The following is a 27,773-nucleotide window of genomic DNA, read 5'->3' as shown; positions in this document are numbered from 1 at the left end:
TCCATCCACCCCCAGAAAGAAGCACTGCACAGTCAGAGGGCGCGTGTCCCAGCTGAAAGGTCCAGGGGACTGGGGACCTGCCAGGCAGTTCCTGAGCTTGCTCTTGGACGGCCTTTGGGGGCAAAGACCTTCTGAGCTAGAAGCTGGGCTCGGACCCCAGGACTCCGCATCCTGCCCACCACTGGGGAGTGCAGGTGAGGGAGGGCTGCTGCCCTCAGACTCCTCGGTGGCCCAGGTGGCTGCCCAGCCCAGTGGGGCTGCAGGATGGTGACTGCTCTGGCCAGGGCTCGCTGGCCACTACGGCCTGTAGATCTTGATGACGTCTTTGATGGGCCTCCGGCAGATGGGGCAGCAGGCCCGGGGCTGCCTCTTGAGCCGCAGGCCACAGCCATGGCACAGGCACATGTGTCCGCACGTGTAGATGACCGTGTCCACCTCGCCATCGAAGCACACAGTGCACTCGCTGTTCCTGCTGCCTGCCGGCTCGGGCGGGGAGAGCCCTGGGGACACCGGGGGACTCAGTGGGGAGCTGGGGGCGGTCACTGCCAAGGGGAGAAGAGGACTCGTCACCCATGTGGCTCTTAGGCTGGCTCTGCCAGGCAAGCCGCAGAGCCGCGGGAGCCCCTGGAAGCCCACCTTGGTGGGCAGGGGGGTTGGGCACCTTTCCTTCCCTTCCACCCCCCAAGCCTCAAGAGGAGGTGCAGCCGGCAGCACCCGCGGGTGCTGCATCTGTGCAGCCTGACCCTCTCCGGGAAGCGCAGCCAGGGTGAGAGTGGGTGGGGGAGGCCCAGGGAGCCAGGTGCCCCCACCCCCAGCCCTGCTGGGGTCTGCACATCCTTACCCAGGGACGACTCTGATGAGGATGACTGGTTGACACTGAAGGTCACGTCTGAATCACTGTCATCCTGGGAGCCGCTGAAGGACCCTGAGGGCGTCATGGTGGCAGGGCTGGACTGCAGGGTACCTGAGACCCAAAGAGACTGCATGAGGGGCCACAGGACACACCCGACACTTCTCCTCTGCCCTGTCTCACAGGATGAGGACTACTCCCAGGGCCCTGCTGCAGTCCAGGGGCCACAGGTGTGAGGGCACCTGGCTCCCTGCCTTCTGTTTCAGAAACAGCCCTGGGTGTCCTCTGGGCACTGACACCCTGGCACACATCCAGGTCAGGGCAAAAGGAGCTTCTGCCCTTGATCCAAGTGGTGCTTCAGGGAAGGACTTGGAAATCAAGGCAGGCTCTGGGGCCCACCTGATAGGAAAGAAGAGCTCGTTCCATGGAGAGGTAAGTGGGCACTGTAGGGCCCACCCTGAGGCAAGGATCTGACACTAGGAGGGGATTCTGATGACATCGGTTCAACACCTAGATCCAGCTGTTCCTGAATCCACCTAACATACTCCCTGACTTCTGAGCTATGTGTGCCCACAAATTTCCCTTTTTGCTTAGGATACTTGTAATGGGGTTTGTCACTTCAGTTACAAGATCCCTGACTGCTAGTGTGGTCAACATGGAAGAGTTTTCCTCCCATACCTGCTGCTGATTTAGATAATAGGCCATTTCTTAGGATGCAGAGAGCTGCCCCTTCCCTCTCTTGAAGAGGAGAGTTTAGATAATGCAGTGCTAGAGTTGCACTAAGATAGGGATCAGGGACAAGTCCCTGGCTGCTGGGAGTCCCTTCCCTTCTATTCTCTCTGCCTGACCACTCAGGGCTCCTGCTGATTGCTTGGGAGGTCCTGGAATGGGTGAGGGTTCAAGGCTCAGCTTTTGCAAGTCTAAGCAGGAACTTGGGCAACACATCTCAGGCTGGGACGATGTCTGATGCTCCTCAAAAAATAAACAAAAGACCTAATAATCACCCCAACAAGCAGCCTACCCCCACCCTCATCCCCACGCCAGCGTTACTACTGCAAGAGCTAAGGGTCTGTGTGGACCCCTGCTGGCACTGCCTCTCGCCGCATGGCAACCCTGCCACAGGCACAGCTCCCCACACAGAAGGAAAGGAGGCTCATGAGAGTTGGAAATTGGCCCACCATCTTCATGGCTGATCAGCTATGTGACTCTGGGCCCGTCATTTAACTTCCCTGGACTCCAACTCTCTGGTCTGTAGATGGGGACCGTGATACCAATTTCACAGGGTCACTGGGAGAATCGGGAGCTGTCCACGGCTTCTGCCAAGCTTGGACCTGAGAGTGAAGCTCTGCTCTCTGGGCAGCCTTCCCTGACCACCACCCCACTCTGCCAAGCTGGCAGGTGCCCCCTGCTGCAGCACACTAATGTGGATGGCTGCCCCCGTGTCTGGGAGCCCCTCCCAGGTGTGGTGTGCCTCCTGTGTTCTGCGAGTGTCCTTCTGCAGCCAGGGGCCTGCCCCAGCTTGATGGTTCTTCGAGTCTATGCACTGCATGAGCAAGGCAAGACCCACCTAGAAACAAGATTGGTCAAGCCTCCACCCACTCTCTGTGGACAGTGTCGTTCTTGTTCCCTTTTCCATGTCATTGAAATGACTTTCCCCCCTACATTAATATGCTGCATGTAAGCCAGGCGCGGTGGCACATGCCTGTCATCCCAGCAACTCAGGAGGCTGAGGCAGGAGGATCTTGAGTTCAAAGCCAGCCTCAGCAAAAGTGAGGAGCTAAGCAACTCAGTGAGACCCTGTCTCTAAATAAAATACAAAATAGGGTTGGGGATGTGGCTCAGTGGGCGAGTGCCCCTGAGTTCAATCCCTGGTTCCAAAAAAAAACCCAAAAACAAACAAAAAAGGAATTCTTCATGTTTTTAAAAGATCCCCAAATAGTAAGTCGACAGCCTCAATAAAAACCGTGCTGGCCATTTACTGACTGCATACAGCCTGCTCAGTGCAGGGCCGTCACCTGTCCAGCTGGCTGGTTCAGGACACGGTCCAGGGCAGCGGCGCGCAGGGACGCCGCGGGGGCACTCACCGAGCAGGCGCAGCTGGCCGGCAGCGCCTCCGCGCACGGCGAAGAAGGCCCAGAGCGGCTGCGTAGTGTCCACGCACAGCAGGCGGCCGCGCGGTCGCCCGTTGATGCCCAGCAGCACGTCGCCCCCGGGCCGCAGCGTGAAGCTGAGCGCGTCGCCGCCGCTGGGCACGGGCCCGGCGCGCGCCACCACCCAGTACTCCTTGCGGTCCAGCAGCGCGTCGGGGTCGGCGGGCAGCTCCGCGGGCCGCAGCGCGCCCGGGTCGCATGAGGTGATGCCGAAGGCCAGCGCGCCGGGCGCCGCCAGCCCTGGCCGGCCCACCTCCACCAGCAGGCTCTCGCCCGGCCGCAGCGGGCGCTCCGAGAAGACCAGCGTGCGGCCACCGTCGGGCCGCGGCGCGCAGGCCACCTTGCGGTCGGCCGAGAGGCTCACGTCGGGCCCGCGCGTCGCGTGGAAGCGCAGGTCGGCCTCCAGCAGCGCCGGCGACGATGCGGGCCGCGGGCGGTCGCGGGGCCCGCAGGGGATGGCGGCCACGGCGTCGGCGGGCGGGCCCGGGGCGCGGCCCAGCGCCAGGTGGCCCAGCTTGGCCACCACCTGGCTGTTCTCCAGCTCGTTGTTGTCGAAGTTGGCCGCGTCGTGGCTGCTGGGCGGCAGGCAGGCGCTGAAGCGGGCTTGGCCCAGGCGCGCCGGAGTCAGCGTGTCTGCGAAGGCGCTCTCTGCGGGGACACAGGAGGGTGGTGAGGACCCTCTCCCGTCCTGCAGCCCGGGTGAGGGAGGAGCTGCCACCTCTGCAGGGCATCCCGCCCTCTCCCCACCCTGCCCCTTCCCTCCCTCCCTCCCATCTCTCCTTCCTCTTCCCCCTGCCCCCTCCTCTTTCCTGGGTCACCCCTCCTCATGTCCCCCTCTCCTCTTCCTTTCTCTCCCTCCCTTTCCTCCCCTTCCTTCGCATCTCCCTTCTCCCCCCAGAGCTTTCCATACATCTGGGCGTTCCATTGACTGCCTCCACCAGAACACAGTCCCAATGAACAGAGCAGCCCCCTTATTTGCAACCCTCGCATGCGACACGCGACAGGTGCTAGTCTGAGCCCCTTTCACTTGTTATCTCCTTGAGTCCTCACAGCCCTTCTGAGGCAGAGGGTTGGGCAGCCCAGGAGGGCAGTGGCCCCCCTCTCCCGCGCCTGGCTCCAGGACTAGGCTCTGCCATCCGTGCTGCCTGAGCGAAGGCGCTGGGCCAGTCTCCCAAACTGGAATGAGTAAGGTCTTCCCAAGAGATGGACTCCTTCCATAAAAGGTTTTTAAACAAATATTTTCGAATAAATTTTTAATGGTGTGAAAAAATGTTCTGGACACGTTATGTTAAGTGAAAAGCAAAATAAAAATATTACCATCTAGGTAATACAGGTCTCTACAGTAGGCTCAACTGCATCTGTATTTTATGACTCCCTAATAGAATGGGTGTCCCTGGGCTAGGGTCTCTGCCAGCCTGTCTACCAGTTGTCAGGGCTGCCGCTGCCTGGGGAGAAGCTCCTATAACAATAGTTTACTGAGTGAGGTCTGTAGAAGACACTGCCTGTCCCACAGAATGACATTGGCATCTGGGAAAGAAATGACACTGAATAAATTTTGAAGACCTTTTCGTGACATTGCTAACCATGATACATAAAAGGTGTTTTCTAATACTTTTGACACCCACCCCTCCAGCAGAGATTTTGTTCCATGATCCCATTCTGCAGTTTGCATCATGGAAAAAGAACTTCTTCCTCTTCAGTTTTCCAACATACAACAAAACCTCAACAATGAACATGGTCTGACAAGCTCCGGACACCCCAGGCCCTGGTGGGGGGGTCTGATGGTTGCCCCACACGCCTTCCACTTAACGGGGGTCCACAGCTTCTTTCAGAAAATCAGGAGGTGGCTAACCAGGCATGGTGGCAGTGGTCTGGTGAGATCCCTGCTGCCCTGGGGCCCCAGGGTGGCCCTTTCCCCACTGTGGGCTCCTGCCTGGGCTCACTGTGCCCCCTGACTTAGAGGGTGCCAGAATCCTGGGGGAGGAAGTCCGTCTAGTTCTCTTGAAGTCTGTCTGTGTCGTGTCATTTTAACGAATGTGCATAGGAAGCCAAGTTCAGGGAAGAAGGGTAAGAGGAGGTCAGTGGCAATGGTGAGATTACGTAGGAGCTTTCTTTAGATTTTTCTATCTTAACCATTTTTTTCCTACCATAAACATGTCTAAGGCAGATTTTTATCAGAAAACACCAATATTTTGTTAAAGTTTTCAATTAACATTATTACTTTGTTAAAGTTTTCAATTAACAAAGTAGGAAAACGCCTGTGACGTAACACAAAGTGACCAAAGGGGTCAAGACTGAATGCACGGTTGGATTGGATTCTGTGGAGGGTGCAGAGGGGAAGTCGGTACAGGAAGGAAACCCAACCCGGGTTGCCTCTCTGCATGGAAATTTCCTTCTTTAGGCTTTTCTGGTTTTCTCAGATAGATATTGATTTTCTAATCAGGAAAAAAAAAAAGTACTAAAGATTAAAACAAGCACCCTGGGGCTGGGGATGTGGCTCAAGCCGTAGCGTGCTTGTCTGGCATGCGTGCGGCCCGGGTTCGATCCTCAGCACCACATACCAACAAAGATGTTGTGTCCACCGAGAACTAAAAAATAAATATTAAAAAATTCTCTCTCTCTCTCTCCCCTCTCTCACTCTCTCTTTAAAAAAAAAAAAAAAAAAAAAAAAAAAAGCACCCTTTTTGAAAAGCCATTTTAGAGAGGGGCTGTTTCTGGGAGCCTCTTAGGGCCCTCTCCCAGGAACTCCCGCCCCCTCACATTGTCCCCTGCTCCGCCTGGGCCCTGCTCTTGCTACCTCTCTGCCTCTGCTCCCCCTCCACACCCCTTCTTGCCCCTGTGACCCCGACAGGAGCCAGGGCTCCAGAGCAGCCTCCCTCAGCACGGCCCATGTCTCCGGCAGACTCGGGTTCGAGTCCTGCCGTGGCCCTTCCTGTCTGTCACTCCCCCTCAGCTTCCTTAGCTATAATGGAGTAGCAGTGGTCACCTCCCTGACCCCAATGTGTTGGGACCACTCTCCTTAACACAGGGCGTGGTGCCGGGTGCTCAGGACACGGGGAGTTCTGACCGTCCTTCCTCCACTGGTTCAACAAACACCGAAGCACTGGCCACATGCCAGGTGCTGCTGGCCACTGGGTGGACAGAGGTGAGCCAGCAGATGGGCTCCTGTGTCCATGGAGGGCCCATGCAGCAGGAAAGGCAACCTCCAGTGAGTCTGTCTTGCAGAAAACTGACGAAGTGTCACCAAAAGCCACCATCCCACGTGGCTCTGGAAGTTGGGCACACTTCAAAGGGGAACAACTCTTGAGAGGTGCAGTGGGTCACTCAAGGCCACAGCCAGGGAGCGACAGGGCTGGGTTCTCTGAGGCTGTGCACGGGGGACTAGCTCAGGAGTGGGGCCTGGGAGGGGGCCTCTCTGACAGCGGGAAGGGCGGCCACCTGGAGCCCACGGCGGAGGTGGTCAAGCGTGGCCAAGCACACCAGGAACAGCACAGGCAGAGCCTGAGGTCCCGGGAGCCTGGTGTTTGTGAGGCTGGGTCACCACCTATGTGACAGTGCCAAGGCAGGACCTGGTACACTGTGGCCCTTGGAGAAGGCTGCATCCCTCATTTCATGTCCACACACACAGCCCTGTGCCCATAGGCACTGTCCCTGTTGACGTGGCCCAAGACACACAGTGCTGGCCGAGGGCTGGCACGTCAGATTTGCCTTTTGAAGGTTCATTATGGAGAACCCGCCAGCCCCGGGGATGTCCAGCGGCTCTCCAGCCTGCAACCTGAGGCCCCCTCCAGGCCCTCTGGAGCAGGTGGACACACACACACATTTTCTCCAGCTCCTAAGACAGGCAACCACACACTCGGATGACCCCCTCACCATCCTCACCTCCACTTCACAGAGAAGGGCAACGAGGCTCTGAAAGGTGGAGAGTTACTCAAGGTCTCACAGCCAAGGGGTGACAGAAATGGGACGCCACCCCAGGCTGCGGGACTCCAAAGCCAGGCCCCGCACTACCATGTGGCTGGCTCCCCTCAGCTTAGAGCTGCCCAGAGCCTGGGCTCAGCCTCAGGCCAACCAGCCTCCTTGGGGAGGCCCCTGAGAGGGTCTCACAGGCGGCCCATCCTCTCATGGGCACCCATGAGCACCACACAGGGCCGCCGTGCCCAGGCCAGGAGCCGGGAGGCCAAGGGGCTGGGACAGGCCCTGACGCACTCTGCTGGGCATCCTCTGGGGCCTGGCCGAGGGCCTGGGATGAACCGGCTCCTCTTCCTCCCCTCCCGCCTCTTAGTCAAGTGTGTCTGGGCTGGAAGGACCGCAGAATTCACGTCCCCAGAGAATCCCCCTCTGTGAAGACGGAGAGGGAGGCTGAGCTGCAGACCAGGGGACCTGGCCGTGCCTTGCCGGCCTCTCATTCAGGTCATGCCCTGGTGCAGAAAGGTGAGAATGGCTGGCAGAGTGGGCATGAGGTGCTGGGACTGGCCCATCAAGTGGGCAGTGCCACTGGCTGGTGACAGGGCAGGTGTGGGGTCCAGAGCTCGCTCAGGGCTGCTGGGAAGGGCAGGGCAGGTGGAGGGTGGGCTGTGGCTCTGGTTGGGGTGTGCACTTGGAAGTGGCCATAGGCTGCACATGGTTTGCCCCCCAAGGATTCCTGTGTTGGATACTCGGTCTCCAAGTGGCAGTATTAAGAGGCAGTGGGACTTCTGAGGGTGGGGATTAGTGGGAGATCACGGAGGGCGCTGCCCTTGATCTTGCAGAGGGATTCAGTTCCTGAGAGAGTGGGTTGTTATAAAGAGCCAGCTTGACCCCCGAGGACCTCTGGCTTCCTGTCTCATCAGGTGATCTTTTCTGCACAGGCTCCCATCATTGTGGATGTCACCTGCCATGAGGCCCTCGTCAGACCAAATCAAGGAGGCCACCCAATCTTAGATTTCAGTCTCCCAAACTATGAGACAAATAAGCCTCTTTTCATTACAAAGCACCCAGCCTCAGGTGTTTGGGTGTGGAAACGAAAAACAGACTAACGGGGAACTGAGGGCTTCAGTGGCTCTCAAGGCCTGCCGACAGTTCAGGTGGCCTGGAGAGAGGGCAGGCGAGGAGACACACCCCTGCCTCATGCCAGCTGCCTCAGGTCTATGTGCATGTTGTTTCCGTGTGCATGTGTGTTAGACCACCGGAGAAAGGAAAAGCAAGACAGTGGCCCTAGGCTAGAATCCTGGGGCTCTCCATGCACGGAGGACAGGCAGGGCGAGACTGCACGCAGGTGGGAGGAAACCAGAGGCCCAGGAGGCTCAGGAGCTCCCAAGAAGTGGGCATAGGTCACCTGTGCCGACGGTGATAGGAAGGCTGAGGTGAGGTCCCACCCTTGCTGTTCAGCCAACCCTGTGCCCTTTGGGGGGAGTCTGCGGGGACACAGACTAGCAAACATGAGCCTCAGTTCCTTCTCTGCAAGTCGTTCCGAGGTGAGCTAATTGATGGGAAGTGCCTGGCACAGGGGCCACAGAAGCCACAGGAAGATGGCCACGTGACTGTGTAATGGGGGAGATAGAAGGAGTCCCACGTCTGGGCAATGGGATCGCCAGCTTGCAGGGTGCGATGGCCATGCCGTGTCCTGGACGAGGAGTCCGAGGAACTCGGTAGTGCCGAGGGGAGGGTGCACGGGCAAGGGGCTCCTTGGGGTCATAATCCTGGCTGTACCTCGGGGACCCTGAGGGGCCTCAGGAGATCCAGATGCCAGGAAGCCTCCCCCTGAGTTCTGACTTACTTGGTCTGGGTGCAGCCTAGGAAAGGGCACTCAGAGCTCCCCAGGGGTCCCGAGGTGCAGCGCAGGCTGAGATCACTGAACACAGGCACCCCTGGCTCCTACGGTGGCCCTGCTCAGTTTCTTCTTCAGAACCCTGGGGCTTTCACCTCGACAGGGTGCCCAGGGCTGGGCCCAAAATGCAGCTGCCACAGCTGGACCTGGGCAGGAGGACACTGGGCTGGGGGGGGGAGGACACTGGGCAGGGCAGCAGCTTCCTCAAGCAGGGATCACAGGATTTCTGAGACTTGATTTGGTTCAATTCTGGGGCAATTTAAGTGCCCCCCGACTCCATGAGAAGGGTTCCCAGAGAAGGGATGCCAGGTGGTGCCCGGAATGCTGGAATTTCAGATAAACACCCCCTCCCCCCGCCCCCCGGCCTCGAGCATGTTCTAAGAACTGCACAGGACATACTTGTACTAAAAATTTTTCATTGTTTATGTTAAATTCAAATTTAACTGGGTGTTCCGTATTTTTATTTGCTAAATTTGACAACTATACCCAGATGCCATTTTTGGGTCTTGGTTTTCAGGCTTTATCCAGCAGGGGCTGAGAGGGGGTGGGGAGCATCCAGGGCTTTCACAGGGAGACCCTCTAAAGGAACACACCACTCCTGGCTCCTTGTGAAGCACAGGAGCCCGTGGTACTCTGGACACTGCCTGCCCTGTGTGGGCCCATCTGATGCCCAGACACCACCCTGGGAAGCCAAGTTCCCCCAGGAAGTGGGCGATTTCTGAGGTTCTCCATCTGGTGCCTGATGGCACCTGCCAGCAGGGGGGACTTGGTGCCCGCCTAGCTTTCTTCTCATTTGTTAATTTTTTTGGTGAGGGAGGGTACCGGGGATTGAACTCAGGGGCACTGGACAACTCAGCCACGTCCCCAGCCCTATTTTGTATTATATTTATAGACAGGGTCTCACCGAGTTGCTTAGCTGAGGCTGGCTTTGAACTCATGATCCTCCTGCCTCAGCCTCCCAAGCCACTGGGATCACAGGTGTGCGCCACTGCACCCGGCACTTCTGATTTTTATTATAACTTCCCCTGATTTCAAATCACTGTAATGAGAAGGGCGGGCCTCATGCCTTCACCCAGGTGTGACCCATGGTGACCTGCTTTTCCCCTGGGAAGGAAACATTTATGAGCCTCAATCACATGCCAGAAGCTTTCCCTAAATCATCTTTTATAATCTTTGGAGAGGAAAATAATTTTATTGCCCTTTCTGATTGTAAAAGCATTATGACCCCCCTTTTTTTAAAGGTATCTGTTAAATGTAAGGAAGTGAAAGTCACCCATGATCCCCTGACCCAGAGACGGAATTCCTTCTGATTTCAACTCCCCTTATTACTTATTTTTGGGATCATTGTCCTGCAGCACCTGTGCCAGGTTTTTCCCATTAATTAGGGCAGCTCAGGGACACCCTGCAGATAAGGAAACCAAGGCCCATGCATGCCACGCTACAGACATGTGGACTCTGCCCCTCTCTTTCTTCCAAGGGACACAGGACACTGTGGGGTTCTACAAAGGTTTACAGTGGGGGTGGGGGTGCCGCACTGCACCTGGGCCTTGAGCATGCTAGGCACACAATTTTCCACTGAGCTACATCCCCAGGCTTTGGGGACAGTCCATGCGCTTCCCAGGTGTATTCAGTCTCATTAAGTCCTCAAAGGCTACATCCAGTTTGTTTTGGAGATGCTAAGCCATACAAGGGCTGTGAGTTCTTACTTAGCTGTTAATTCTTTTCTTTTTGGAATCAGGGATTGAACTCAAGGGCACTTAACCACTGAGCCACATTCCCAGGCCTTTTTGTATTTTTTTCTAGAGTCAGGGCCTTGGTAAGTTGCTTAGGGTCTTGCTAAATTGCTAAGGCTGGCTTTGAAATTACAATCCTCTTGCCTCAGCCTCCCCAGCTGCTGGACTACAGGCGTGGCCACTGGGCCCGGATTTTTCTCTCTCTCTCTTTTTTTTTTCCCTTAGCTGTTATTTTTTGAGGGCTTCCAAGATGCTAGATGTAGGGCTATACCCCTTCATGTGTCATCTCATGTAATCCTGCCAACAATCCCCAAGGCAGTATCGTCATGAACCCATGTTAGAAGAAAAAAACTAAGGTACAGAGAGCTCCAGTCACTTGGCCAAGTTCACAAAGCTCCCAGGGGGGAGCCAGGACTAGAACAGAGGCCTCCGAGACTCCCCAGGCCCTGCCTGCTCTGAACTACTCCGAAGTTCTGTGGCCCTCTTTCTTTTGGGGGAAACAGGGGGTCTGAGGCTGGGTGCATGGGTCTTCCCTCTGTGCCCAAGGGTGGGGATGGCGGGCAAGGAGGTTTTCCCTCAAGGTACATGCTGGACAACCGGACACAGCCCCAGCATTCAGATATGCAAACAGCGTATTCTGCACTATGGGTTCTTCGCAGCCACGAAAAGGAACAAACTACGGATACACACAGCAACTGCAGGATGGATCTTAAAAATACTACGCTGAGATAAGTGCCCCCCAGACTGTGGGTTCCACTTACACCGAGTTCAGTAACAGGCAAGACTAATCCATGGTGACAGACAGAAACAGCGGCTGCCCCTGGGGAGGAAGGGGCTCACTCAGGGCAGGTGGGGACTTCTGGGCTCAAGGACAAATCTTCCAAACCCAGCCGCCTTTAGATGTGTCTCTGCACTGTGTCACAGGGAAGTGAAACAGAGGGCTGAGTCCAGACCCCCCATACCTGCTCTCTGGCACCTCCCCAGAGATCAAGGCTGCCAGGTTCCAGAGCAGCCTACAGGTTCAGGGGCCAAGGGGAGACTGTCAGGGGCTGCCAGAGGGATCAGGGAGTGGCTGCCTCCTGGTTATGGCTGTCTCTTTGGAGTAATCAGATGTTTTGGAAGTAAAACAATGCTTGCTAATTGAAGGCCACTCAATTGGACACTTACAAATGGTTACTTTCCTGTTATGTGACCCGCAGGCCGGTAGTGTGACCCGTGGGCCTGGGTGCATCCGAGGACTCATGCCTGCCAGCGTGGATGGACCTAGAGCTCCTGGGGCGGAAGTGCGTCCGCTGGGTGCGTGAGGAATGCGCCAGGGAACAGGAACCAAGGGCTGAAGGGATGGGAACCGATGGATGGGTATAGATGAGGAGTACGCCAGCAGGTCACGGAGAGGAGGCAGGGGAGGGACCTGGCCAGGCGCGGGGCACGGACCTTGAACCCCCACCCTCGCGACTGAGCTCTCCCCAAGCCTCACGGGTCAGTGGGATGCGGCTGGGGAGAGTGAATGAGCTGAAAGGAGGCGCCCGTCCAACCCGCGTCCCGCCGGCGTCCCCTTCTCGGGCGCCACCTACCGAGCAGCTGCACCTCGTCGGTGATGCCATAGACGTCGATGAGCGCCCAGAGCGGGCCGCCCACGGCCACACCGCAGTGGAATAGCACCGGCTCGCCGTCGTTGACGCTGTAGAAGACGCGGCCGTGGCGGTCGGCCCAGTAGGCCAGCACAGTGTCGCGCAGCGCCAGGTTCTCGGGCAGCGCCTTGGCCCAGTAGCCGGGCCGCGTGACCAGGTCTGGGCAGGCGTACTTGGGGATGTCCTGCACGCTCATGAGCGACGGGTCGTGCGCCGTGAAGCCGAAGCGCAGCGCGCCGCTCCAGCCTGGGCGCACGGCCACCAAGCGCAGCCGCACCTGCTCGTACAGCCGGATGGGCCGCTGCGTGAAGGTGACGCCATTGCAGAAGCTGTTGCGCCGTGTAGCCCGTCGCGAGTGACCGTCCAGCCGCACGTTCTTGCCCTTGGCCTGCGCGTGGAAGCGCGGTGCCTCGCCCAGGACCGCGCGCCGCTCGGGGCCGGGGCCACAGCACGGCCGGGTGGCCAGCATGCGCGCCGGAGGGCTGGGGTCTGCGGAGAGACAGGACAGGAGGTTACGCTCTGTCTCCCAGGCAGTTTCCTTTAAAATTGTGTATTAGAAGGTGGTTGATGAACTTTAGAGGGTGACAGACTGGACCCAAGAGCCACCACCCTCAGCAGTCACCTTGCGGTTTCACAAGGCGAGCAAACCTCCCTGTATGGTTGGTGTGTGCGTGTGTGTGTACGCACGCGCGTGTGCATGTGGCACTAGAACTGTTTGGCGCACCCTGGCCACACCAGTTAGTCCCCAGAGCAGAGTGACTTCTCCACTGATCTAGAAGCTTTCTCCCAGGGTCTCTTCTAAGGGCAACAGGACCCGGAGGAGGGTATTTGGCAGCTTTTCTCTGGGCAATTTTTGTTCAAAAGCAAGTCAGGCCTGGCTTAGAAAGCGTGTGTCCTGTAGTGAATCCTAAGACACCCTGGACACCCAGCGCTCTGGCACTTCCTGGGTGACACAGGGATCACCCTAACACTGCTCTAGCTTGTTTCCTCATCCATAAAAGGGGCATTACTGCCTGGTGCAGTAATCCATGCCTGTAATCCCAGGGGCTCAGGAGGCTAAGGAAGAAGGATCATAAGTTCAAGGCCAGCCTCACAGCTTAGCAAGGCCCTAAACAACTTAGTGTGACCCTATCTCAAAATAAAATGTAAAAAGAGCTGGGGACATGGCTCAGTTAGGCATCCCTGGGTTCGATCCCTGGTACCAAAAGGAGGGGGGCGGTATTAATTAATTCGCACGCTGTTGAAAGATGATGTGGATGAAGTCCCTAAATATGACTTGGCATGAAGTATACACTTTGTGCACTAGGACTAATGACCTGACAGTGTCACAAGTTCCAAAGTAAATCCTTGCCAGGATTCTGGGACTTTCCCTCTCCTTACCCACAGAAAATGGAGGCACAGTGAGCAAGTTGGGTTTCTGGAACGTGTGCCTCTGGGACTTCTTTCTAAGGAACCCTGCTTTGAAGGGAGACCCGGGTGGCCTCCTTTCAAGCCATCTGGCCACTGTTCCAGAAACCAGGTGACCTGGACTGAGTGGGTGTGGTCATCCCCCTGCTCCTCCTCCCAGGGGTGGTTCCTGGGAGTGGCAGGTGGGCGGTCCATCTCTGCTGCCCTCCCCCTACAGCAGGGAGACCAGTCGGGGCAAGTTCTCCCAGGTTGCAGGGAGCCCAAAACAGGCAGTGGGAGAGTGGCAGCCCCCAAGAAGGAGAAGCCCCTGGGGACCGCTCCTCCCACGCCCAGCCATGGCCAGCACTGTGCTGAAGGAACCTCGGGTTCAGTTAGTCCTGAGGCTGGTGGGAGGGAGGGATGGGGACAATGGGCCCAGGGAGAAGGAAGCCAGGGGCTGAGGTGGGAAGCTGGAGACCCTGTCCACACAGAGCCACTATCCAGAGACAAGGAGGCCAAGGGCCAAAGCCAAGGACCCACATTAGAAAGAGCTCCAGGATTGTCAGCCATTTAACAGACAGAAGCAAGGGCCAGTGTGTGCCGGACACTGCAGCCCAAGTCCAGCCCCCACTCCAATGGGACAGAGTGCCCTGCCTGGTGGACACAGCACAGAGAGGCAGCCCGGGAGCGGGCCGGGTGGCGTTCCCCAGGGTCTCGGGAGGCCTCTCTTGGGGGCTTGTGAGCAGAGGCCCCAGGGAGGAGCCCCAGAGTCAGCCGCAGGCCACTTCCAGAGCCACAGGAGAAGCGCAGCGGCTGGCGGGAGATGCTGTCCAGGGTACAAAGCCCAGGCAAGCAGACCGCCCGCGTAGGGCACCCCAGGGGCAGTCTTGACCGCCAGAACCGCGTCCTCCACACCCCATGGCCTTGCAGAAGCCTCAACTTCTGGGCTTGGCCTCCTCTGGTGCCAGTAGGCCAAGGTCCCCTCCGGCTGCCAAGTGCTCCAGGGACACCTCCATCACAAGCACAGATCAAAGCCCTCAGCCCCAGGGCAGCGGTGACCTGTGCAGGGCGGTCTCCCTCCCTCCTCCGTCAGCTCTCCAGCTCGTCCTCCCCGCAGAGCTCTCTCCCCAGCAGCTGGAGGGGCCCCTGCAGAGTCCTCTCAGCAGACAGGTGACCTCGGCCCCAGCGGGGTGGGATGCACCACCCACCTGGTCCTGGGGGGCCGTTCCCTGCAGCCCCGGCCATCTGTGGGGATGAGCCTTGAGGCATCCAGGGCCCAGCCTCGGGGGACGGGGAAGTGCTCCATCCCCCACCCGGGGCTCTACCCCCTAAGCCACAGGCCACCCCTGGGGGGCTCACCCACTCCCGCTCTCAGCTGGGTCCAGGGAAAGAGGCTCCTATAAGGAACAGAGAATCGTGGGGGTGGACTCAGGGCCAGCGGATCACCCAGGGACAGGGGTGTCCCCAGGAAGCCTGAACTTCATCACTTAAGTTGCCACAATCATTGGGACACCCCACGATAGAAAGTCAGGGGAGAGAACACCCTGCCAACCCATCTTCCCTCACCCACACTCGACCAGGGCTGCACGGTTCGGCCGACTCTGTCCCGACCCTGGGAAAGTTGCATCTTCTAACCTTGAACGTCCAGAGCAAGTTCACTGGTTTTAGTTTCTCTGGAAAAACTAACGAGAACCTCCAAGTCTCTGCTGCCTTCAAGACATGCTGCCCCTCTTGGCAGGTCCATTAGTCCCCATCTGGGCCACCCTCGTCCTGCCTTAGAGTAAGAGCCCCACCTCCAGCCAGGAATCGGGAGCGGGGACTGCGAGAACAAGCCAGGGAAGGGTCCCCTGGGCCAGGCCCAGCAGAGACCTCTGCAGCCACACCTTGGGTCAGCAGAGGGGACAGCCCCAGGTCAGCTCTCTGTTGCCTATGCTGCTGCAGCCACCTAGGTGGGTGCCTGCACTTAGTCAAAGGGACGGTCCCCTGGCTCCAGATGAGTGGCAGGGGTGGGGTGGGTGGGACGTGGCTGTGGATGTCAGGGAGGAGGCCACTGGGTCAGCCCTGGCAGGTCCTTCTGGAGACTGGCCACCAGAACTGCTGGGGTTCTGGGCTGGGATGCTGAGTTGTCTGAGGGCCCCAAGAAGCCACTTGCCCTCCCAAAGCTGCTTCTCCGTCATCTGTGAATGGAGTGTGACCTCAGACCCATCTCAGGCTGCTGGCAGGGGCGACAGAGCACAGGACCACCCCGGGAGGCCTGGCGCACAGTCGGCGATCGATGGCCAATGTCCGAGCAGTGGCCGAGCCCCCGCCCCCACCTCTCTTGTGTTTTGTTGCTGGATTTCAATTGGAGAGGACTTGAAGTCAGACGGACCCAGGCTGCAGTTTGGGGTGTTGTTTACCCACTGTGTGATCTCAAGGTTCATGCTTAAGTTCTCTGGGCCTCAAGCCGACCTAGAAAACTAATGAAGGTCATCTCCACCCTGCAAGATCACTGGGAGGGTGACACGGGGCAAACCCGTCAGATGCAAAGTGTGCCGCACTTACTAAATGCTCATTAAATCTCCGGTCCCTTCCTCTAACCCCCTCTGACTAGGAAAGGTTTGTTCCTGGGTCACAGATGCCTAGCTGTGGACCCTGGGGAGACAAATTCTGAAAGGTTTCTCTAGTGGGGGCTTTTGACCTTGGCCCCGAGGCCTTGACCTCAGCCAGGAGGCCCCTCCCAACCCTGGGCTGCTCCGATGCTGTCCAAGGGTAAGGCCTATTTTAGGTCATCCCAGCGGCCTCTGAATGGCATTGTGGGCCAATTGCCACCCTCGTCCCTCCAGCCCGCCTTTCCTTTGATCTAAAAAGAGCCCAGGGAGGTGGCATTTGCTGCCAGGATGGCAGAAGCAGCAGCCTTGGCTTCTCTGGCCACAACTGGGATGTGTCCCGTGAGCTGGCACGGGGCAGCCGTGCTCCTGGGTGAGGCAGGATCCCCCGGAAGATCCCCCAGAAAGGGAACCGGCGCCTGGGAGAGGGTCCCTCTGTCCCTGCCGGGCTCTGCTGAGCTCCTCCTGTGCGCGGTGGCGAGGCCTCCCTCTGGGGGACCGTCTTGCAGGGGCTTCTCCCACATTCGCTCTCCAAGGCCCTGCGGGCAGCACCGTCCCTGCTCCCATGTCCTGCTCCCCTGCTGTGTGTGACCTCGGGGTTAAGGTGGCCTGGAGGCTGCTGGACCCGTCAGGAGCATGAAAGCCAGAATCGTGCCCACCCCAGACAGCAACTACACACTTCAGGGGCTTCCTGGAGCCCAGGGACTTCCATCCTTGGGCTGCCGACCTTGGCCGACAGTCTCCGGCTCCGGGACACCTGTCCAAGCCCAAGTGCAAAGTGACACTGCACTGTGGGCAGCAGTTTGCGTGTGTGTGGAGTGGGGCGCGTGGCGTCCTGTAGACTGGCCAGGCTTCCCGCCACCCCAGGGCCAGAACGGGGAGCCTTGGGTAGCGGGAGGAGCTGCTCATTGGTGGGTTTGAAGCCGGCCAGCCCGCCCTCACCTCCGCCAGCGGGCACGGTGACAGGGACAGACAGCTCGCGGGGACTTTGTTCTCTGCCCCAGAGGCCAGGTCACCAGCACCCTGGATGGACGAGGGCCAGCCCCACTGGAACCGCCACTGTCCCTCCCCGGGCTTGGCAAACAAGGCCTGTCAACGGCTGTCACAGGAGGCCCGCGGGAGGTCAACGGAGGTCACACGTGCCGTGGCCGGCGGGAGGAGATCCCTGAGGACCAGGCCTGAGAGGCAGCCTGGCAGGGCAGGGGCTGGGGTCCCCTGTCGCCCCTCCAAACTGCCCCCAACGAGGCTCAGCCAGGGCCGGGATTCCCAGGCCAGCTGGGCCCTCTTCGGGGCCTGGCTGAGGTCTCTTCTCTGTCAAGGAACCCAGGCTGGGCCCTGGTGCTGTGGGCAGCCGTGGGAATGTCCCTGTTCCTGCCTCTGACACTCATGGCGCCCTGTGCAGGGGTGTGCCTGCTGCAGGGGGCAGGTGCCAACATGTTGCACGGGGTCCTCACCCCTAGAGCTGAGGGAGGGCATTGGGGACAGACACATACATGGACTGCACAGGGGCCAGAGGAGCCACAGATTGAGGAAGAAGGGCCGGGCGTGGGACGGAGTGCACAGAGGACAGAGCAGAGGGACCAGGGGACGGGGAGCTGAATCGGGGGCGGCATCCCAAAGGGTCTTAAAGACCAGGTTGAGGAGGTTAAAGTCCTCAAGAAGCTCTGGGGACTCAGCTCTGAGGGCTTAGTGCTGGGAAGAAGCCCTGTGGATCCAGCTCTCTGAAGGACGAGATTCAAACCCTGGGCGTTCCTCTCTTCCCGCTGTCAAGATGATCCAGCAGGACGGGGGGAGCGGGGCGTTCCAGGTTTAAAACGTCATCTCCAACAGCTGGCACGGTCCTGCCCTGGTCCTGCCCTTGGCACCCGCTTCTCCCCCAGGGGACCCTGGCAGCTGCCTCTGATGAGCTGCTGCACCAGGCTGGCTAGTCCCCTCTGTGCCTGGGGACCCCCTGCCTCGCAGTGCCCAGGCCCCAATGCTCAGGGCCTGTGCCCAGGTGAGAGCCTGCAGCCCGGGCAGAGCCGGGGGTGGAACGTGGCGCTGGAGGGGGAGGGGGAGGGGGATGCCCTGCAACAGCCACGCCTTCTCCTGAAGCCAAGGAAACAGTCACCGGAGCTCAGCGGCCGCAGAAGATGCTGGCGGGTCCCCGGGCTCCCTTTCACGTCCACCCACCCAGCCTGGTGGCCTTGGCCACCTTCTGTCCAGCAGGGCGGGTGCCTGGCTGGTGGGAAGGAAGCTGGTGGGGGCGGCGCAGGACGTCATCCATCAGCTTGTCTAGAGCAGCTCAAAGGCCACCGTTGGCGGAACTGGGGATGAACAATAAGCGGAGCGTCTAAAAAAGGAAAGCGGGTGACTGATCATGGGGGATGGAGTCCCCGGTGCCCAGCGTCCCTGAAGCCTGAACAAGAAGTGGAGGGAGCACGGGGGAAGCAGACCTCGGGGCGATGGCCCGCCCCCGCCCCTGTCCCCAGGCCTGTCCAGCAGCTCGAGAACAGCAGTCAGCACTCCTGACTGCCACCCCACATGCTGCCCACGAAGAAGCGAGGATCAGAGAGGCCTTGACAGCTGCCCGAGGCTGCACAGCAGGAAGCAGGGGAGCTGGCACTTGAGATGTCCCCAGCCTTGCTCCTGGGGCTGGGATGGACATGGCTACTTAGGGGAGAGCGTGAAAGGCCACCTAGTAGGGACGGGACAGAATGAGGGCCAGGCACACAGTAGGTCAGCTAATGTGGTCTCCTCTGTGGCACATGGCTCTGAGTCCCCTGGGAAGTGACTCGGATGACTCTCCCCTCCCCTCCCCCATGCTGGGCTTCCTCCAAATGCCACAAGGAGCGGTGGGTGTGGATGGGGGCCAGCGGGCCGCCCACGGAGACGTCTGCCTGCCACCCAAGAGGTGAGCCACAGGAGCTGGAGCCGCAGACTGCGAGAGCCTGACCTCCCGGCCCCGCTCAGGGTGGCCCTGGGGCCTGTGACCCGTTTTGCACAAGGGGACCTCAGGCCCCGAGAGTAGGAGGGCTGGCCCAGGGCCAAGGTGCGGGCAGACATCGGGGACCCCAAAGCCACGTGGCCTGGCAGCACCAGGACTGCTTCCCTGGTCGGCAGGCAGCCCTGTGAGTGACCTACCTCAGGGGCTCGAGGGGCGGCCAGCAGGACTACTTGGTCCTAAGGCCTGCCCCCAATCCCTGTCCCCATCAATCCTGGGAGACAGATTCCTTGCCTCTAAGGGAGAAGGGTGACAGCCACTCATACAGTCCCCACCTGTGCTGGACTCAGACTGTCCCGTGATGCAGGGAAGTCCACCATCCATCCTCAGGATGAGAGAACGGAGGCTCAGAGAGGGAGGGTGGCTGGCCCAGGGTCACACAGCCTGGAGATGGAGGGGCTGAGGTTTGAGCCCAGCACTGCCTCGCCGGCCACTGCTGTCCTCTGCCTCTCCTGGGACTCCCGCCAAAGGCCTGGCCTGTGACTGCTCTGTGATCCCGGCAAGGCCCTGGTCCCCTGGCCTCAGCGTCCTGACCCACCGGATGGGAGGCGGGACGGGGTGAGCACTGTGGTGCTGAGCACAGAAGCCCGGTGCCCTGCCTCTGCGGCTGGACTGGGCACCACATCTGGACGCCTGGAGACTCACTGGGCGGCTCCTGCCCTTGACCGGCCGGAACCCTCAGGGCAGGAAGCTCTTCTGAGGACGGAAGGCCCCTGCTCTGCAGTGGGAAGTTCCCAACAGACCAGCTCTGGGGACAAGGGGCGTGCGGGTGCCCACCATGGTGTCCACCCAGACCTGGGGCAGAGGGTCGCTGGGTCCAGACAAGCGCACAGCCAAGGGTGCGAGGAGGACCCACTGTGCGCGTCCCACCAGGTGCTCCCCACCGCTCCACAGTGGCCCCCTCACTGGAGAGTCCCCCACCCCCAGGACCAGGCGGGAGTGGGCCCTGGGTCACCGACTGGGCCACCGAGGTCCAGGAACAGGAATGCGAGGAGGAGTGGGGTGGGCAGCGGTGGGCTGGGCTGCCCTCCCTGTGGCCACTCCAAACCCCACTCAGTCACTGCTGAGGAGGCCAGGAGGTCGGGAGAAGCCAGAGCTGGTGGAGGCCAGTGGCCCGCTATTCTGTGCCCAGTGTCCCCATCCGAGGTGGACACAACCCCTCACCAGGCGGGAGGCGGGAAGGCCGCAAAAGCCAGGGACAGAGGATTCTCCCACAAGACCCCAGGGCGAGGGCTCCCCATACAGCTCACAGGAGGCACTGACCACTCCTGGGCCTCTGCGTGGCCCCTGCAAGCCCAGTCCACTGGCCCCTGTCGCTCCCGCCATTGCACGCCCCGCCTTTCACCCCAGCAGCCCCCACAGCCAGACGGTTCTTCTTTGGCTGAACTGGAGTCTGCCTCCACGCGAGGCCCACGCTGGTCCTGCCCACGGCCCGCGGCACCTGTCCCCAGTCTGCGAGCAGCTCCCGGCCTCCAGCTGTCCCCAGGCTCCCTTGAGGGTGACGTTCCGGCCCTCCCTCTGCTGACCAGGAAGCCCTCGGGACATCACGTCCTCCTGGCCTGCCCGGGCAGAGGTGGGTGGTCTGGACAGCCACCTGGGAGAACCCCACAGCGAGCCCCTGGGTCACCTGAAGTGTCCCCACCACTCGTGCCCACAGGGGTCATGTGATACACCAAGCACAGAACCAGGGAGCAAACTGAAAATCAACCCTCCAGGATTTGCCATGCCCAAAGATTTTTACTCAACACCGCGAGGGCTTCGGGACGCGCCTCCCATGGGGCACACCAGCCTCCGCAGGCTCCCCTCCCTGCGCTGCTTGAGCTGTGTGCCCCGGGGTAAGTTCCTTTCCCTCTCTGTATTTTGCTCTTTCACCAGTTAGATGGCCTGATGATAAGCAGCCACCTCAGAGAGCCTGTCCTGAGGGTGACATGTGTGTACCTGCCTAGAGCTGTGTCTGGCACAGAGGCCTGTACAAGTGTCTGTGTCCCCCAGAAGCGCCTGGTCCTGGGCTTGGGTGCAGGAGGGCACACTCGTCACAGGTGCCCCGTGAACCCATGCTCTCTGCCAGACACTGAGCAGCGGAGAGGGGACCATCACTGTCCCAGTTCTGCAGAGCTGAGGTCAGGTCACCTGTCTGACTACTAAGGGGCAGGGCTGAGAACAGGCCCAGGAAACCGGGGACCCCAGCCTGGGGGGGTGATGATGCCCGAGAGGCAGGACGCTACCCACTGCAGGGCAGCCTCGGTGTAGAGGACCTGGCCCAGCCCCCGCCTGGCCGATGACAGGGGGCTGCCTGGAGCTGGGGACAGGACAACAGGTCCACGGTGACCTCTGCCAGGGGCTGGGTGGCCAGTTCCCAGAGGAGAGTCTCAGCCTGGCAGGAGGAAACGGTAGAGAGCTCAGGTCCCCTCTTGTCCTCCGGGCAAGACTCACAGAGGCCACATCACTCTTCCTCACAGACCTGCACCTGCGCTGCAGTGGACGGCAGGGATTCCTCTTCAGCACAGGGAAGGGGCTCCCTCCAGGCTGAGAAGGAGCAAGAGGAGCCCGAGGCCCCGCGGGCAGAGTCCTGGTGACGGCAGGAGGTGGCTGGAGCCAGGGGGCTGGGATCCTGTTCAGCTCTGCCCCTTCCTGGCCACCTGGCCACTCTGAGCCTCTTCATCTGCGATCACCTCTGGAAGGCTCATCCTGATAACTAAATGGGGCGCCCGAGGCAGGGCTGGGTGGGGCCCGTGGGCCTGCAGCCCAGGGGAGCAGCGCTCGTCACCTGCGGGCAAGGCCTGGCCCTGGCCTCCGCTCTGCCTTCAGCTCTGGCCACATGCTCCATTCTCGGCTTTGCTTTAAGCCCTTGGAGAGCACAGCCCCTACAGAAAGCCCTGTGGTCCAAAAGAGGGACAGCGCTGCCTCTGCCTGGCCACGGGCAGCAGCCCAGATGGTGGAGCCGGGAGGAGAATCCTACGCCCGCCAGCAAGCAGGGCGTGCGGCTGAGCGGGAGTGTGGCCCTGGCCCGGGAATCCACTGTGGCTGCAGGCTGGCCTCCCGGCCCCGTCACCCATGTGTACTGGGACCCCAGTAGTCTGCAGCACCCCACAACGTCCCGTCTTCTCCCACTGGCCTTTGCTCAGAACCTCCTCCATGGGGGAGCAGCCTCCCCGTCCAGCCTCCGAGCAAACGCCTCTGCTCCCTGAGCTCGGCTGGCAGGGCCGCCTCTTCCAGGAAGCCCTCCCTGATCTTCCCAGAGCTCCCTGGAGCCCCTGCTCCGCCCCCACCTGCTGCAGCTGCTGTGTCCCTGCTGGTCCTTCCAACTAGGAGCAGGGCTGGCCTGGAGGTTTGGTCAGCACCCGTCAGGCAGAGTCTTCTGGGTGGAGACCAGGTGTCCAGGAGGGGCCCAAGCGACCCATGGGTGCTGCTGTCAGCGCAGGTGCCGGGGCAGCCTCCCAGTTCAGCCCCAGGTTTGAAATTTACAGTGGGGGGGGGGCAAGGCCAAAGGACCCCTGCAGCCAGCCGTGCCCAGGGCCCCCGGGAAGGACTGAGGTCTCTCTTCACCAGGGGTCACAAGGTGTGACAGCCCTGTCCTGCCTGTCCCCTGAAGGCTCCAGCTCTGTGCTATTCAAGCTCACGGCCACCGACTGCAGGGACCACCTTCGCTTCCCGCTATATGGGGCACAGGGGGTCCCGCCCAGGCCGGGGCACAGCTGAGGTCTGAGCCCAGGCACAGCCTGGCCCAGCAGCCGCATTCGGGCCCGACCTGCTGTCCAGTCCCCGGGTCCCCAACCTGGGCACCCGCCGGGCACCCAGGAGAGACGGTCCACGCTGGTGGAGGGGAAAGGCCCGTGAGGCCCCAGCGCTTCTCTTCTGCGTCACGGGGGACACGTTTCTAAAGCTGGTTGCGACCGCAGTGGGAGGCGTGCTGGTGACCCAGCTGTGCCTGGGGCCCTGGGTGCCCTTGGACAGGGAGCAGGGCCTGTGTCCCCAGGGATGTGGCCCACGTGTGTGCCCCGTCCCGAGAGTGCATTGTCTTCTTCCAGGGGATGGCCAGCAGCCGCCCAGGCACTCCTGCCTCAGCCCAGCGCCTGGCACATGTGCCCAAGGGATCGGTAGCCACAGGAGGACAAACCACAGAGGACCCCAGAGCAGGCAGAAGGAGAAGACCTGGCTGGGGCAGGTGGATACACAGCAGGACTTCCCTCCAGACATGTTCCCCAGGGAGCCTGCCCTGACCCCACACGGGGTGGGCGGGGGTGGGGGGGTGGGGAAGGCTCCTTCCTGCGGCTCCAGGCCCCTCTGCAAGGCCGTCACATTGGATGGACCCCACCCCCTCCTCCTGCTCCCACTGACACCATGTCCCCCCCACCCCTGGGCCCCAGGGCCACCAGGAGCCTTAACTGTTCAGGCCCCTGACCATGTGTCAACAGCCAGGTAGGTTTTGGGCTGTTGGAGGGACCAGGTCACTGGGTCCCTGGGAGAGGCTGGCTCAGCTGTAACTGCTGAGGACAGGGGGAGGGAGCTGGTGGGCGCCAGGAGGCCAAGGACCTGCAGATGGGCGCTGGGAGAGAGAAGGGCAAAGAGGGACAGGGAGCCGCGGGCTGGTCGTCTGTGCAACCCCCTCCTTGGCTGTAAGGAGTGACCAAGGCCACTGCAAGAGGAAGGCCAGCCCCAGTGGACAAGTGGCTGCTAGGCCTTGGGAGTGTCACCCCTGCTCAGATAGAAAGACACATGGTTCCTGGCCCAGAGGAAGGGCTGGCGAGGGGCATCGGGGAGGTGCGTGTGCCCAGCTGAGGGGCAGTGCGGCCCCTCTCTGTCTGGACTAGAAGCCAGGGATACTTTGCTCCGCGAGGACCCCCGTCCCTACTTGGCCACCCTGCAGAAGGGGGACAAATATAGTCCCTCCAAAGGGTTGCTGTGAGGATGGCATGGACAGTGGGCAGGGCCGGGCTGCGCAGGGCCAGCACAGAGCAGAGCAACACCCTCACCCCGGGCCGCCAGGGCGCCTGCCACTGAGCTGCCGCTGGGAGGGCCTGGCCTGGCCTGGCCTGGAGGACATACTTAATGATTAAACCCAACTCACAGTTTGAATCTAGCTCTTCCCCAATCAGAAGGATCCATGTACCCCAAGGCGCGGGAAAGGAGTGGGAAGGTGCCGGTGGGAGAGGAAGGGAAAGGTCTCCCCACCCCGCACCCCGCACTGGCTTACACCTCTGATTCCCCTGGAGACCCCAGGTGGAGGCTACAGGGGCGGGAGGAGAGGCCCCGCGTTCTGACCACAGAGCTCTGTCTTCTCAGTTCTAGCGTTGCCACTGCCTGTGATCTGGGGCCGTGGTCCTAGCTCGGTGCCTCGGACTCCTCATCCATGGATTGGGGGACAGTGGCACCTCACTTTGCAATAGTGGGAACTCTAAGAGCTCAGCAGATCCGGGGGGCCCATGTGGACCCCTGCACACTCCTTAGGAATATGCAGATGCACTTTGCAAAGGCTGCTACGGGGCTTCCCTGACATCCATCACAAAGGGACTTCCCTTGCTTTGGCGTTTCCTTATTGTGCAGGCAGAACACTGCGTGCATGGTGGGACACCCAATAAATGTTATCTAAACCACGGGCTGGGAAGAGACTGTGTGCTGGAGAAGAAGGCAGGACTTTGGAGCTAAATAAACCTGGGTTTCAATTCTGGCTCTGCCAACTGGAGAGCTGTGTGGGCTTGGACAGGTAACTTTCTCTCAGCCTTGATTTCTCACCCATGAAATGGGGATGATAGACCCCCACATTGCAGGGCAGTTGGGAGAATGAAAGTCATTTGTTCATTCAACATCTATTGACTGAACACCTACTAAGTCCTGGCCCTGACCTCCAGCACACAGCAGTGGACAAAACAGTCCAAAATCTACCTGGGGAGATGGAAAATAAGCAGCCAGCCACCACACAGAGAGCTGTCACTTGGTGACACACACTAAGAAACTCAAAGCTGAGTAAAGGGGGTGGGGAGCGGCAGGCCAGCACGGTGGCAGGATGTGCGTTGGTACAGAGACCTGCAGAGAGCAATGGAAGCCGCCTTCAGGTCTGCGGGGAGAATGTTCCAGAAGAGAGATGGGTGGCTGCAGGAGCCTTAAGGAGACGTGTGCTTGGCGTGCAAATGAATGAAGCCAAATACGCAGGAAGGCTGGCATGGAGTCCAGGTGCTCAGCAATGCCAGCTCTCTCTATTTCAAGTCCCACAGAAGGAACCCCCGCATGTATCCTTTTCCTGAGAACGAAGCACAGGCTTCTCCAGGGCAAGACTGAGCAAGCGTTTCCACAGCAGGAGACACCGGCAACGGCCGAGCGCCCCCGAGCCTCCGAGCCCTGCCAGGCTCTAGGCTCTGGGATGGGCAAGAGGGCCAGGAGGTGATCCAGGCAGGGGCTCTGTCCCCTGGGATCCAGGAGAGCATGGAGTTAGTGCAGTGTGGTCACATGAACTGCAGAGACCTGAGGTGTCCAGGAGGAAGAGCAATGGGTGGGGCTGCAGGCCGACAGGAAAGCTGACCACCTCCATCCACCCCCATCCCAGCTGGATTGAGGACAAGGAAGGTGACAAGAAAGGCTATTCCAGGTGTGGAGGGCTCACCGGCTGAGCACAGAGGCACCAAAAATAGCATGGTGTGTGCAAGAGTTTAGCTATGGATCCGAAAACAAAAAAGAGCCCTTCATATTCTCGGCACCTGCAACCTTCCATGGCTCAGGAATTCCAGGTCTGTCCCCTTCTCAAACTTGATGCAAGTCTAAGTCCCCCAGGAGCACAGAACTCTCCTACACTGGACACTGCTTGAGCACCACACCTGCCCCATCTCGCACACCTGGCACAGTGCAGGCAGGAGGGGCGGTGCTGACTTCACAGGGGACAGCTGTAGTGCCCTCAGTGTGTCTGTCCACTGCTTGCCCCAGACTGACCCACGAGTGGCAAATGGCTTATTCATTAGCACAGCATCAACATTTCTGAAGAAACTGCATGAAGGGGTGGGGGATCAGTGCCTCTGCTCAGGGCTGGTGGGTAGGACCTCCAGTGCCTGCAGCGAGCACCCCTCCTGTCTGCCGATGGGGTGTAGGTGGGGGCTCGCCCCTCCCCGGAGGAGCATGCGCAAAGGAAACAGGCCAGACAGCCAGCCAGCCGCCAGGGTTCCTTCCTCCACCACTGAGTAGCTGGTGCCTCCACTTCTCCAAGAACTGGAACGTTCCAGTGCAGTTGCCCAAAATTTGCCCAAAGGCTTGCTCTGTTGGAGGAGTCAGCCCCTCCTGCATAAGTTTGCCTGGGACTGGGGGCTCAACTCCACTTCAGTCCCCTCCAAGGGACATACGATTATTTTTTGATATCGGCAACTAACGCTAAAGAAAGGACTACAAGGGGTGTCAGTGTAGAGGGAGCAAAGTCTCACACTAAATCTGACCTAGGGCTGACTTCTTCACTCAGCCAGCCTAGGCAATCCACCCAACTGCGCCCTCCAGCGCCCACACAGGCCTTGCCTTTTATCCAAAGGATGCTATAAATGCCCAGCTTTCAGCCAAGACTTCTGAAGACAGAGGGATGGGGGAGGGCAGATGGATAAACCGGGCTCCATCCAGATTCTCCCACTCCTGTGTGACCCTGGTGGAGTCATTTCCTCTCCTCTGAGCTTCATTTTTTTTCCCATTTGTGAAATTAGGATACATCTCTCTTTAGTGAAGTTTATTTGCATACCGTGCTCAGGTAAGGTATGCAAAGTGCTGACACAGAGCTTCCGTGGGGCCGCGGATCTGTTCCCCAGGATCACCAGGCTTTCTTCAGTAAGGCCTCCTCTGATTCCATGCTCCCACCCCATTGCCCCCTCCCAATCCCCTTACTCTGGTCTGGGAAATTCTAGGGCTCTTTGAATTAGGGGGCGACGCGCTCTACAGCAGCGACTCCCATAGGGCTAAGGAGCCCCCAGTTGAGCCGACACCAGAGGGGGGCGCAGCCCGGTGCGCGTGGGAGCGCGGCCGAGGCGAGGCAGCGCGAGGCGAGGCAGCATGTGCGCGGGGGCGCTGGCAGCCTGCAAACTGAGAGACCCTAGCGCACACCTCCCCCACTCTCGGCAGCTGCGGTCTCTGCACAACCGGCGGCTTCTGACCGTCGGAAGCCGGGGCGAGCCCGGCTCCAGATTCACCCCCCCACCCCCGGTCGCCCCAGGCTCCTTCATCCGCGCCTCCGGGCTGGAACAAAGGCGAGGGGGTGCGCGACATAGCCACGGCGGCCCTTTCGCGCATCTGGCCAAAGCCGGAGAGAACGAGGACGGGGGTCCCCAAGGTAACCAGGACGCTGTACCCGCTCTCCCGGAGCGCGAAGCCCAGCCTCTGGGCGCGCGCGCAGAGCCGGGCTCGGGGAGGCGCTGGAGACCGCAGCCCGGTGCGCGCCGAGGGCTCCGAGGGGCGTGGGGTGGCTCCCCGAGAGTCACCCAGTGGGTGTCCAGGGGAGAGGAGAAGCCCGGCGCCCGCCTCCCGGGCCGGGTTCCCGGCGTACCTGGCAAGGTCCTGTGCACCGTGTTGCCCATCGCGGCTCCGGGGCGAGGTCGGCGGCTGCGCGCTCCCGCGAGGGCTACTCCCGCGGCGGGTCGGGGGCCGGGGCCGGGGCCGAGCTCCGGGGCATCGCGCTGCACCCGC

The 27,773-nt window shown here is 60.2% G+C and overlaps 1 protein-coding gene across 1 annotated transcript; it reads right to left on the bottom strand.

The window, feature by feature from the left end:
• Nucleotides 1-27,773, bottom strand: Neurl1b (neuralized E3 ubiquitin protein ligase 1B). The gene is made up of 5 exons (XM_026401329.2): nt 27,634-27,773; nt 12,117-12,662; nt 2,935-3,648; nt 842-964; nt 1-542 (listed from the first exon to the last, which is right to left on the bottom strand). The coding sequence occupies exons 1-5, from the start codon at nt 27,662-27,664 to the stop codon at nt 298-300; spliced, it is 1,659 nt and encodes a 552-aa protein (XP_026257114.2). The 5' UTR covers nt 27,665-27,773; the 3' UTR covers nt 1-297.

Source organism: Urocitellus parryii, chromosome 1, assembly GCF_045843805.1.
Source record: "Urocitellus parryii isolate mUroPar1 chromosome 1, mUroPar1.hap1, whole genome shotgun sequence".
Taxonomy (NCBI): domain Eukaryota; kingdom Metazoa; phylum Chordata; class Mammalia; order Rodentia; family Sciuridae; genus Urocitellus; species Urocitellus parryii.
Note: the sequence above shows the minus strand (reverse complement) of the source record. Positions and strands in the feature narration are given on the sequence as shown.